The sequence below is a fragment of the Aphelocoma coerulescens genome (genome assembly GCF_041296385.1).
Source record: "Aphelocoma coerulescens isolate FSJ_1873_10779 chromosome Z unlocalized genomic scaffold, UR_Acoe_1.0 ChrZ, whole genome shotgun sequence".
Taxonomy (NCBI): domain Eukaryota; kingdom Metazoa; phylum Chordata; class Aves; order Passeriformes; family Corvidae; genus Aphelocoma; species Aphelocoma coerulescens.
Genome location: NW_027184085.1, coordinates 2167232 through 2179958, shown reverse-complemented (window position 1 = coordinate 2179958; position 12727 = coordinate 2167232). Strand labels below are relative to the sequence as shown.

General features: G+C 47.6%; 1 protein-coding gene across 3 annotated transcripts in view; it reads left to right on the top strand.

Moving 5' to 3' along the window:
- CTIF (cap binding complex dependent translation initiation factor) overlaps nt 1-12727 on the top strand; it is a 148106-nt gene that overhangs the window by 26216 nt on the left and 109163 nt on the right. For all 3 annotated transcript variants that reach the window (XM_069001583.1, XM_069001582.1, XM_069001584.1), the window contains exons 2-3: nt 2137-2349; nt 5470-5553. In XM_069001583.1, the coding sequence (XP_068857684.1) occupies nt 2170-2349; nt 5470-5553 (264 nt within the window). In that variant the 5' untranslated portion in view covers nt 2137-2169. The remainder of the gene's footprint in view (nt 1-2136; nt 2350-5469; nt 5554-12727) is intronic.

Genomic DNA, 12727 nt, shown 5'->3' with positions numbered 1-12727 from the left:
TTGAAAACCTCTTTTTTGTACATGTTTTGAGGGCGAGGTGAGGTGGGAAAACAGCTCCAGGCAGAGATCACCAGGAAGAGCAGGAGTTGAGTGATGGTTTCCTTTAGAAAGAGGTGAAGGTACCACAAGATGATTTGGTTTCAGAGTTTCCCACTAGAGATCCACAAATATCTCAAATATGTGGTTTGTGTTTGTTTCCTGGACCTGGTGACTTCTGACAGACGAGTTTCCTTTCAGTTTGCCATCTCTCCTGTTGCTACTTGACAAAATGCTGGTTGGACACCCCAAAAGTGGAGGCATGTGTTAGTTCTTCCTCTACTTCATGTTTTACCATGGGTATTCAACGCGGAGCATCCCCACAGCAGTGCTCTGGGCTTGGTTTCCTCCAGTGTCACCCTCAAAAAACCCTAAAATAGGCAAAAAAACCTTGGGCTTTGTAACGTGTGGCCCAGTGGGATGGAGGATAACCTCTGACCCTGCTCACTCCATCCTGAGTGATTCCACCTATATCATTTGTCCCCTGCCTCATGCCATCTCCCCATGCCATCACACCCCTCCAGGACTCATAGGAGCCTCCTATGCTCGCAACTCTTTCTTTAGTACCTTCTGTTTAATAATTGGTGCTTTCCGTTTGGTAATTGGCACTAATTAGTGAAAAGGAGAGAAGCATGCCCTCCTCCAGGGCTCCTTCTTTTTTCTTTCTTGACTTTTTTCTTTTTTCTTTGTCCTTTTTAGTATGCCACATGATTTTTGTTCAGGAGCGAATGTGTGATATTGATCTACATAATGAGCCTTTTTGACAGTCTGGGCACATTTGGGAATAACTCCTCGTGCAGATGAAATCCTTTAGGCCAGTACTGCTCATTCTCTGCAGTTTCCAAATGAAGCCACAATTGTTCAGAAGTGACAGAGGAGAAAATAATTCAGGAGCTGGAAATTACATGAGCTGGGAACAGATATTTTTTTCCCCCCCTTCCCTTCCGGATGGCATGTGACTCACTCCGAATTTGCTTAGCAATTTTATACTCGTCTCAAAGCAGACTCTTAAATACCCATTCCTGGTGAAGGAGAGGGTGAGGGATGAAGTTTTTGTGTTCTGCAATGTTCTGGGAGCTCCCGTGTCTTCTCCCCTCCAGCTGCAGGGAAGGAGGAATAGGAGTCTTACCACAAGACACTGCTCCAAGGCCTCGTTCTCTCCAAACATAGAATTATAAAATATCCTGAGCTGGAAGGGACCTGCAAGGATCAGAGCCCAGCTCCTGGCCCTGCACAGACACCCCAACAACCCCACCCTGGGCATCCCTGGCAGCGCTGTCCAAACGCTCCTGGAGCTCTGGCAGCCTCGGGGCCGTGCCCATTCCCTGGGGAGCCTGGGCAGTGCCCAGCACCCTCTGGGGGAAGAGCCTTTCCCTGATCTCCAACCTAAACCTCCCTGGCACAGCTCCAGCCGTTTCCTTGGGTCCTGTCCTGGTCACAGGGAGCAGAGAGCAGTGCCATGCCCAGCACAGTTCCAGGAGCTGGTGGTTTCTTTTCTTTACGGTGTTACTGGCATTGAGCCCTGGAGAAACAGGAGGAAGAGCATTATAAATCCCCTGCATCTTCTGTAGAGCCAGTTTTCTGCAGCGAGAGGTTTTAAAAGTGAATTCTGTTCTGATCTCTGTTTCGCCTCCTCACTGGACCATTTACAGTCGCACCATTGTTTACTGCCAGTGCCCTAGAGAAGCTTATCATTTTTCATCCTCTTCCTCACCCTTGTCCATTACCCCCAGCTTCTCACCCATATCCAGCACAACTAGTGCTTTGGATTTGTTAAATCAGACATGTTAGTGTGGGGGTTTTTTTCTCCTGTGCATATGTCTGGAGGTTTTCAGCAGTTTGGGTTTTAAGCAGGAGGACAGGAAATATGTCTGTTGTCCTTAAATGCAGGAATATTACAGAAATGGAACATTTTTTGCATGCCTGGAAACCCTAAATGCAACCACCTAGGATTATTATAAATATTACTGGAAATGCAGACGTACAGAAAAAAATATCCTGCCTGTGGTAACCAATAGGCTTTGTCTGCTGGGTTTTTAATCTTTTTTATAATTACTGGGAAATAATTCCTTGCTGTCTTTCTTTGTCCCGCTTTCTCAGGCCCCCTGTGTTCCCGGCGTGTCCCCTGAAGGGATGGAGAGCTCCTCAGTGGCGTCAGCCTCCTCGGAGGCAGGGAGCAGCCGCTCCCAGGAGATTGAGGAGCTGGAGCGCTTCATCGACAGCTACGTCCTGGAGTACCAGGTCCAGGGGCTGCTCACAGACAAAACTGAGGGGGATGGCGAGAGCGAGAAGACACAGTCCCACGTCTCACAGGTGGGTGAAAGGCTCTCTGGAGGGTGGGAGAGGGGCTGGGGCACGCTGGTGGCTTGTAGGCTGGGTTGGGGATGCGTGTCCCCAGCTGAAGTAGCTTCTCCAGGGTTTGGATGTGAAGCAGGATGTGATAAAACTCTGGGGTTTGGGCAGCTTGCTTGTTGGGGGATGTGTTTGAGGTCTCCAGCCTGCTGGTAGCAGTCTCCTGATGCTGGGTTTGGTTTTTTTATGGTCTCAAGGCACATCACTGAAAGTGTTCTGGGCCAGGTTGGATGGGGCTTGGAGCAACCTGGTCTATTGGAAGGTGTCCCTGCCCTTGGCAGGGGGTGGAATGAGATGGGCTTTAAGATCCTTTCTAATCCAAACCATTCCATAATTCTGTATATGAGGGATCCCTTCTTTATCTGGTATCAGCAGTGTTTGATCTGATCTGTCTGAGCTCTGCAGGTTTGCTGGAGCTGAGGGTCTGACCCAGGGCTCTAGACCTGTTTTCATACCACCTCAATGTAAAGAAATTACCAAACAAAGGAACCTTTTTAAGAACAGGTTTTGGTGAAGAGGTCTTCTACAATTTGAGGATCAAAGCCCTTAGAAGCAGGAGAAAATATATTTTAAAATCTAGTGATCCAAAGTGTATTTTTTAACCTAAGGCTGGAAGATGTCTGTGTTTGAAGTGATGCTTTGGAGGGGCTTCAGGTCAAACAGACAAGTTCTACTTATTAATGTGTCAAGTTCAGAAGTAGTATTGAATTAGAAATAAATTAATAGACAAAGTTTTACAACCGGTTCCAGCCTGTCCACTGCTCTGCCAATAAGCCTGGGCTCCCTCTGCATCTTAAGGACAAAAATTGCTAATTCTCTGAAAACCGTGTACAGTTTTTGCATTAAAATCCTTGATTGCAGCAACCAAATCAATCTTCCAGTTGTGGAAATGGCATTTTAGCTTTCCTTCCTGGCCTGCCCTGGAAAAAATGAGCTGCTGAGTTTTTAATGTCAGTTCTGAGACTGTTCTCTTTCAAGATGGCTGGGTTCTATTTTGAAAGAAAAATTCCTAATAATGAAAGATCTGAACTCTAAATGAAATGAATGATCTGAATGAAAGATCTGACTCTTTTAATTAAACCACTTTTAGAGGCGCCTCAAATGAAGCAGCTAAATGTGGTTGTACCCCAGACCACTGATGCAGAAGTTTAATTAGGATTTATTGTGAAACTTCATCAAAACGCAGCATTTTGTATTTCTAGGGCTGTGTAGTAGACAAAAAGTGAGGATGGGCTTTCACTTAGGTCACTTGCGTTTATCAAGCCATGTCTTAATGGATGCACCAAGAAGGAATTATCTTTTGTCTCACAAAGGTTTTAATTTTTCCTCCTATCAGAAATATTCAGGAATTTTTATTTCTGATTTTCTCTTCCCGATCAGTTCTTAGCAAAGCAAGGAATAAACACGCACATATCCTGCAGCTGGCTGGAGTAACCCTGGTGGAAGCCAGCCTGATGGAAGGTGGCACATTCCCTCTTAATGAAAGCTAGAGGGAGAAAGATGGATTTAGGGGAAAGGCACTCGGCTGAAACCAAGGAAATGGTTTTTAACTGCGAGGTTCTGCCAGCAACTAAATCTTTAATGTTGGGCAAGTTACTTAATCTCCCTGCAGTTTGTTTCCTTATGGCTGTGATAGTGTTTTCCCTGCCTGAGAGTGGATAAATCCATTCACATGTGTGTGAGAGTTGCTTGGATGGTACCGCATCCCTGGACAACTGCTCTCCTTGCTGGGGGCAGGAAGGAAAGGCACATCCTCCATGCTGCTCTCAGGGGAGCTGAATCCATCAGCACTTCAGAGAATCCCAAAATGTGGATCTTCCTGTGATGGGGATGTCCTCAACCTTGCTCCCACCAGAAAAAAAAAGAGAAAGTCAGAGGGGAAAAATGCAATTATATTTTGCTGTGGACATAATAATGAGTGAGCTTTTCCCTTGAGAGACCTTTCCAGGCACATGGTTGCACTCCAAATTGTTAGAGGAGATAGGGATAGGTCTGGTAAAAGGCTCTCAAGAGTGATGGCATCATGAGCCTGTCCAGGTGGGTCAGCAGAGGTGGCAGGAGAGAGAGAGTCATCACTCTCTTTAGTGAGGGGAGGCTGAGATCCCCGCATCTGTGAGCTAGAATGGGCCCTCTGATGAGAGCAGGGACCATGGGCAGTTGTAGTGGTGACTCTTATTTTGTGGCCTCATCCATACCTGTCGGGGAGCTCTCAGGTGTTAGTTTGTATGAAAAACAATGAAAATGGCTTTTTCATTTTCTTGGCACGTTACCCTTGGTGATGGTACCAAGCACTGAGTGTCTCTGGAGCAGCCAAGTGCTTCCAGCATGAAAGACCTCAGAAGAGGGACTGGTCAGTCCTCGCTTTGTTGAAGGAGTGACAAAATGACTTGAGGATTAAACAGCATCTCTCATGTTTGTCTACTGAAAATTGCCTTTTTTTTTTCGCCAGTATGATGCAGCCCTTCATTTCTTTAGGGGGAAAAAAAAGAAGAAAGCAACAAATGACACCAAATTCAAATATTTTGGTGGAGGCACCTTGCTGCCAAACCTTGGGGCAGCCTGGCCTAAGCATCTGCTGATCCCCTATGGCCATGTATGGCAATGGCTAAACCTACAGTTCCATCCTCATTTTCTGTTTTGTTTAAAATGAAAACACAGGGTGTTGGCAGCTCAGGGCGTATATCCATCCCTGAAACACACAAGAGTTGGGAAAAGCAGAAATTTCCCAACTTTCCATGGAAGAATTCCACGGAAGAGTGATAAAGTCAAGCCACACCTGGTGTGTGAGATTCCAAACACTATCAGTGTCAGCAAGGAGATATTTGGGCTGGATTTTACTGCAAAGCACCATATCAAGTGCTTTCCCACAGTTGTTCCTGCATCTTCCCTGTACCCGCTGTCAGTGGGTGGAGCATTTCCAAACCAAAGCCTTTGGGATCATCCTCAAAAAGGAGGGGGTGCCACACGTGTGCAGCGATGCCCATGGCTGGACGGTGTTTTCTGTGCACTCTGGACTGACACAGCAGTTTTGCCCAGCCCAGCTATTATTTTACACAATCCCTTTTTTTATCCCTTTTGCAGTGGACAGCGGATTGTAGCGAGCAGCTTGATGGCAGCTGTTCCCCATCCCGAGGGAAGGGCTCGTCGTCTCATGAACATAACCAGGTAGGGCTTGTGTTTAGTTCCTCCTCCCCAGACCTTTGCCTTTATTTCTTGCACTGCCTCGCCTGGGAGGTGCTGCCAGCTTTCCCTCTCCCCTGGGAGGGAAGATGTGTCCCTCTGCTTGGCATCCGAAAGCTCGTTCCTGCCCAAACCATGGGAGGTGGGCAACATCCTGATGTGTGGTTGGATGCGTTCACCAGGGGCTTAAAGGGGGAAAAATACGGAGCATCACATTTATTCCTGAAGACTTTCTTATTGCCACCTTTCCAAGGAAGTTGTTTGGGGCATCAGAGCTGACTTGGCAGCATGAGCTGTAGCTGGAATGAGGGGTCTTTGTGTAGCTGGGCTTCTCTTTTATGTGCTGTAGCACAAGGATGGTGTTTCAGGGAAGAGCATTAAACAGCTGAGAAGGTGAGCTGGCAGAAGAAGCAAAGTTGCACGTGCTGAGAGCCTCTGTTGGTCGTGCAGTGACAGGAGCCAGGTGTGAGTCGGGTTTGGTGCTTGGTCGTGGTGTGAACACAAGTGAGGAGCATTTACCAAGCACTGCTGGAGGTGGCTGTCCCTCCTCATGTGAGTACCCCCATGGCAGAGGGTTGGGTAGGGTGGGAGCCTGTGTTTGACCATTGTTGCTTGGTTGAGGAGCTGCTGTGTCACCATGAAACCATCAGCTCTGTGAGAGCACCACTTGCCCAAGGAGATGTGAGACTGAGGCATCTGAGGGAAGGGGAAACAGCATTTCCAGTTGTTGTGGCCAATGGATGTCCCACCCGGAGAAGTGGCTTCAAGCTGGTGGCTTTCATGCTCTTGCCCTGCTTGATGTCCTCCAGATTCAGCCCCATGTGTGGGGTCCATGAGGGGGAGCCTGGGAGCCCCTTGCAGGGCATACAAGAGGCTGTGCCAGCCTGAGCAGGGCATGTTGCAGCTCTCATTTTGGGCACAGCTTCCTCCCGCATGGAGCCATGCTGGGACTTCTCGGCTGAGGGAAGGGGGGTCAGGCACCCTGTCCCTGCCACGGCCCCAGATGCAGGGATGCTGGGAGCACCCCTACCGACACCTGCACCCAGCAAAGGCAGGGTGTTGCTGTGTAGGAAGGTGTGTGCTGAACAGAGGCGCTGCTTCGGATGAGCTCCTGGAGGTGCCAGACGGAATTGTGGATTTGATTTATTACAGCTTTGATCTGCGTCGAAATATTCGGCAGCAAAACATCATCCAGGCTCCCTCCCAGCACTGCAGACAGCTGCTGGATGTTCAGCCAGGAGGCTGGCCGTTTCCATCGAGCTTCCTTGAGTGCATCAGGGGCTTTCCCTGGGGAAGAAGGTCCCTGGCTCTTTACCCAAGGGCTCTGCTGACATGCCAGTGGCTGGTGGGGACCACAGGAGGATGCAGGAGTCGTGCATGGGTGTTATTTTCCTGACATCCTCCATCTGCCTGGTGCCGTGCAGTCTTTTGTTTCAGCTTACATGGGGTTTTTTTGGTTTTGTTGCTGGTTTGGTTTTTTTTTTCCCTCAGAATTAAACGTATTTGATCTCCTCCTACAGGGAGCTCCTTTCCTACACACAAACACCATTTGCTGATGCCCAAGCTGCTTACCCTGTGTTTGGGCTCTCTCCCAGCCTGCAGCAGAGCTAGTAATTATCTCTCTCCATGTTTGGCTTCCTTTAACTGTGAGTAACAAATTTTACTTGGCACCAAAGAGGAGCTGCAAGCTATTGTTCCTCAGTCCAGGCAAGCATTTCTTTCACTGTCGCTGATGTATGAGTGAAACGCTGCTGGTGAGGACCAGGTGCAGTTTATTACCATTTCTGGCTGTTTTCACTAGAATCTTTCAATATTTGAAAAAAAAGATCATTAATAAGTTGTTTGTCTTGAATTAAAATTATCGATCACTTTTCAAACTTTCTAAGGAAGAAGCCAGCTAATTTCCCAGTGGAGTACAGGGTTGGGTTTGTCTGGTTTGGTTTGGTTTTGGTGGCGTTTTTATGTTGCAGTTTTTTATGTATTTGAGGGGTTTGGGCAGAAAATTGAATTCCTGGTTTTCCTATTGTGTTTCCGGCCGAGATCTTTGCATTGCCAGTCTTAGTTGAAAAATACTTGGATTTGAGATTTCTGCTGGCTTCAGCTACTGTTAAAATGTGGGTTATGTATCATGGTATGCCTCACGTGGTTCTAACCTGGCCATCAGAAAGGGTATTTATATGGAAATCTAGGTTAGTCCTGGAAATATATTCAGCATGTGGTTCATTTTCTCTGAAGACAGAGTAGTCTAAGCTTGCATTTTCAGAAGTAATTGGCTTCCTAAAGGTTATAGGGAAGCCTAGAGAGAAGCTCACTTTCCCATGCCTGACAGTCCTCCTATGCACTCCTGACTACCTGATGCCTTTGAAATTCTGGGCAGCAAGGTTAAGAAAAACAAAGGAAATATTTTTTTTAGTGTGTATGTGTTATGCATTTATATACAGTATGTGTGTATATAAGCATCTACTGGTTGTACAAGTGTGGGGCTGAGAGCAATTTCTGAATAAAATAGAATTTAAGGATAAAAATGAGGCGTCTTGATGCAACCTGCAGTCCAGGATATCCCTAAATTGCTGGTTTCTGATGTTGTTTGCTGTATCTGGGAAAGAGCACCCAAGACTTGTCCTGCTCTTGCACCACTTGGTGAGACGTATTAGCAGCTGTGTGAGACTAGATGGATGTCAGTTCCCACAGGCTGGCAGATAGGCATCCCATACAAAGCAGTGGCTTAAAAACGCAGAAAATTCCCCCTAAAACCTTCTGGTCTTTCCAGTTCTGTGGACGAATGGCTGTGAGAAAATGGTCTGCTCATGGGGAAATCTCCTGAGATACATTTTGTGAACTCATGTGCTGAGAAAATCCTGGTCTCACAATTGTATTCAGCTCATCTGTAGTTCTGGTTTCCTGCTGGGATCTCTCTGTTTGCTGCATGGCATGGCCGTGCTCCACTAAACCACCAGAAGGTTTGCTAGGTCTCACCCCGTGTGAGCCTCTGGGGTGAAGACCAGGTACTCAAAATACTATTTGAGCACCTCACTGCCTCTATAAATGAGGAAGGTTTAGATAATGGAATTATTTTAAACCCTTTTATGTTTGGATTTTTTTTTTCTTCCCCAAAAAGACCCAGTGGGAAGTTTTTATATAATACTTTATTTGCATTCCCCTTGTGAGGCTGTGGCGAGTAGGAAGCTCTTTGATATATTTCTGAGAGCAATTCATTAAGTAAAAGACTTCTGGTATGGTGCATATTTAGGGAGCCAGCAGAGCTCTTGGTACATGAAAGGCCTGGCAGGAACTCATCCCAGGCTCCCCTTACGTAAAAGCCATTAACAAAAACCAGAGCAACTCTACGGGTTTGTGCCATTTCTCAGGGCAGTGGGAGAGGGAGAGCTGAAAATTCTCCTTCCTGGCCAAGTCGCTCCCTTCCTCCATGGTGGCTGGCTGTCACCCATCATCACCAAGCAAAAACCTGTGTTGTTGGCAGTAAACAGGACTTGATTTTATGCTGCTGATTGTGTCTGTGTCCCACCAGGTGCAGCAGGAACTTGGTACAGGGTTTGGGCCCTCAGAGGCTTCCCCAGTTGATGGTCATGTTGCTGGATCTGAGCAGTGAAGGAGCAGAAAGGGTGTGTGGATCACACCTGCGTGGTCTTATACCTTGCTTGTAGCACTCTGGTCCTGTCTTCCCTGAGGAGCTGGTGGTGGAGGAGATGGCTTGGTTTGCCCTCCTGTAAACCAGCAGATACAGCAGCACATGGTAGCAGGGTGGGGTGGTGGGTTTGTGCTCTTGGGCCTTGGCTGGAGATGATACCACATGGAGTAAAGAGCGTCCCAAACTGTGCTAACATAGAGTTCTGACAAGGGCCTGGAGGGACAGAACGAAGGGGAATGGCTTCCCACTGCCAGAGGGCAGGGTTAGATGGGATATTGGAAAGAAATTCTTCCCTGTGAGGGTGGTGAGGCCCTGGCACAGGTTGCCCAGAGCCCTGGAAGTGTTCCAGGCCAGGTTGGACGGGGCTTGGAGCAACCTGGGGTAGTGGAAGGTGTCCCTGCCCGTGGCAGGGAGTGGAATGAGATGAGGTTTAAGGTCCTGTCATTCCATGTCCATGGCTTGATGTCATGGCTGGAAAAGCTGCCATGTTGCCAAAGCAAAGGCAGTAGGAGGTGTGGGGCAATAAGGGAAGCTGTCTCTTGGGAAACAGCAGATTTCAATGACCAGTGGAACTCAGTTTTAATGGAGAGTGGAAAAATCCAATTATCTGTGCAGATTTCTTTTGCAATTCCAGAGAATTTTTTTATTTGCAGGCATTGGTGCTGCTTGACTTCCTGGGGTCAACCACCAGGACATCCTCCCTGGTGGATGCTGCAAGGGCAGGTGGGAAGGGATCATGTCACCGGGTCCAGATAACTGAAGTTAGTAGGGAAATTGTCTTGCTGGCTTAAGTCCAGTGACATCAGCAGGCAGCGTGTAATGCCCCAAATTCTTGGCTAACCAGATAGGGCTGGAGAGACACTGGATTGGCAGGATGTCTTGACTAAATTTGTCATTCATTTTCCCTGTTCTGGTGGACAGCCTGTGTCTTACTTGAGTTGCCCATCCTTGGGTCCAGATCTGAGAGAAAACAAGAGGGATGACTCTGGAAGGACTTTTAGAAATTATAGAACGTTAAGGGGGTGGAATGGACCTTAAAAATCACCCACCTGCCATGGGCTGGGACACCTCCCGCTACAACGGATTGCTCAGGGCCTTAACTGACCTGGTTCTGAGCACTGCCAAGATTGGGGCATCCACAACCTCCCTGGGCAACCTGGGCCAGTGTCTCACCACCCTCACAGGAAAAAAAATCTCCTTATATCCAGTCTAAATGTCCCTTCTTTCAACTTGTGCCCATTACTCCCTGCCGTGTCACTGTAGTTCTTGATGCAGAGTCCATCTCCAGCTTCCCTGTAGCCCCTTCAGACACTGGAAGGTGCTGTGAGGTCTCCACGTAACCTTCTGTTCTCCAGGCTGGACAGCCCCAACTTTCTCAGCCTGTCTTCACCAGTGAGGTGCTCCAGTCCTTTTATCAACCTCATGGCCTCCTCTGGACTTGCTTCAACAGTGCCATGGTTGGGGCTCTTGTTTGAGGTTCTCCATCTCATTGGCCTGCTCATGTCATAGCCCAGGGCCAGTTTGTGCACTGAATTTGGCTGAGGTTGGCCACCATGTTTAGGATCTGTTGGGGCAGGTGGGTGCTGGCTGATGCTGCAGATGCTGTTTTCATGCTTCTGAAATAAAAAGAGAAAGAGAAAGACAGACACTGGCTTTGCCAGGGAGTACATGTTGGTGTATCCCTGCCTGATGGAGGAAGAAAGTAGAACTTTAAGTGGGATAACTTGCCCATGATCAAAGAGCAGCTTTGAGGAAACCAGTCACTTTTCTGCCTGTAATTGCTGGGTGACGCTTCCTCATGTAGTGAATGCAGCAGCCCTGCTCAGCTGCGGTTGGAGAGGTCTGCCATATAGGTGTAACTTTCTCTGGACCTTGGGGTTGGCCTCACGGAGCAGCAGTGCCTCTTGTGAAGCAGACGCCCGCTCGGGTGCCAGGAGGTCTGGGAGGGAGATGCTTCACTGCTTTGCTGCCTGCTTTGGAGAACTGTTGCTTCTGAGAGTGGAGGGAGGTGTCTTCTGGGCCTGGTGTCACCAGTGACTCACATGAGAGGACATCTTGTCGCCCTCAGTTTCCATTTGGGTGGAGAGGACCGGGTGATGGCTGTCTGCCCACTGCAGAGCTTCCCACACTTACTTTTGTGAGACTTGATTTACCTTTGAGGTCTCCATCCTTCCAGGTTTGGATGAATAGGTCAGCCAGTGCTGAAGCTCCAGGCAGGGAAAGGATGACATGAGCAATTTCCCCTGAGGCTGGGACAGGGTCTTGCTGATGGGTTTCCGTAGCACGTCTGGAGTTCCCAGTGCCATTCCGAGAGTCCTCAGTGTTCCTCCTCTTCATCCTTGTGTGTAAACGAGCTATCTAGCACATCCTTGGCTAGCATGGCTCTTCCAGTGTTGTCCAAAAAACACAACCACACAGGCTTGGTCCTTTCCCAGGTAGTCCAGAAAGATCTTGTAAGCTTAATTTCCTAGTTCCAAGTCCATCAGGTCCTTTGGTCCATTATTGAGACACAAGTATAGATAAAACCTTACTTTCTGTGGTGGAAGAAGAGCTCAAAGTGACATTTGGTGTCCCTTCTGCAGATTGGAGAGGGCTGGGGAGGGTGGACAGAGACCTGGGGACAAAAGGAGCAGAGCCAAAGGGATTTGGGTTACTGCATTTTTATAACAATTTCTGATGTTCTTATAGCATTATGTAATACTTATGAGAAGAAAGAAACTAGAAAGTTTACACTACTAATATATTTAGAGGAATCTTGTGGTTGGCTTGTTGTTGGGGTTTTTTTAAAGGTGTATTTTGAATTGTTAAAATAATTAAGCCTTTGGTTTCCCATAGAAAGATTGGAGTGGTTGTTCTGAAACAGGTCTAGGGAGATGCCTGGAGTGCAGTGCAAAAATTCTGCATAATGGGAAGATTTGGCAGCAGCAAAAATTGGGTGCATGAAAACCTCCACTGCAGAAAAACCTCAAAAAGGGCCTTTTACGCAATAGCTGTTTTCTGTTCTGACAAGGATTTAAAACAAAGTTGAGGAGTCATTTGAAGGACACCCCACAACTTGATCTAGGGATCTCCTAAGCACAGATGTGACGCTTGTTACCCTGGGGAATATCTCGGACGTTTTTGGGGCCTGAGAAATCCTCCACCTTCCTGTTGTTTTTCCTCTGGCCTACCTGTGAGTGCTGTACATTGAATATTGAGATTTTTACATAGAATTGAACATGAATCCCATCCAGAATCCACTGATATCTTCAGGACACTTTAAAACTTGTGCTGCTGCCAGGGTTGATCTACATCTCTACCAGCACAGCCCACTTCACCCATACTTGTCATCACTGAGAGCAACTACGTAGGTGATCACTGTGTTTCCATTTATGGCTTCTGCACTAGGGAAACTTATCTCCTTTTTCTGCAAATAGGATTTTCAAACTTGCACTGAAGCAGCAGGAAGTATTAACTCTTGAGCTGGCAAAGGCAGCAGGATTAATTAGTTCATGCCTCAAAGAGCTCGCT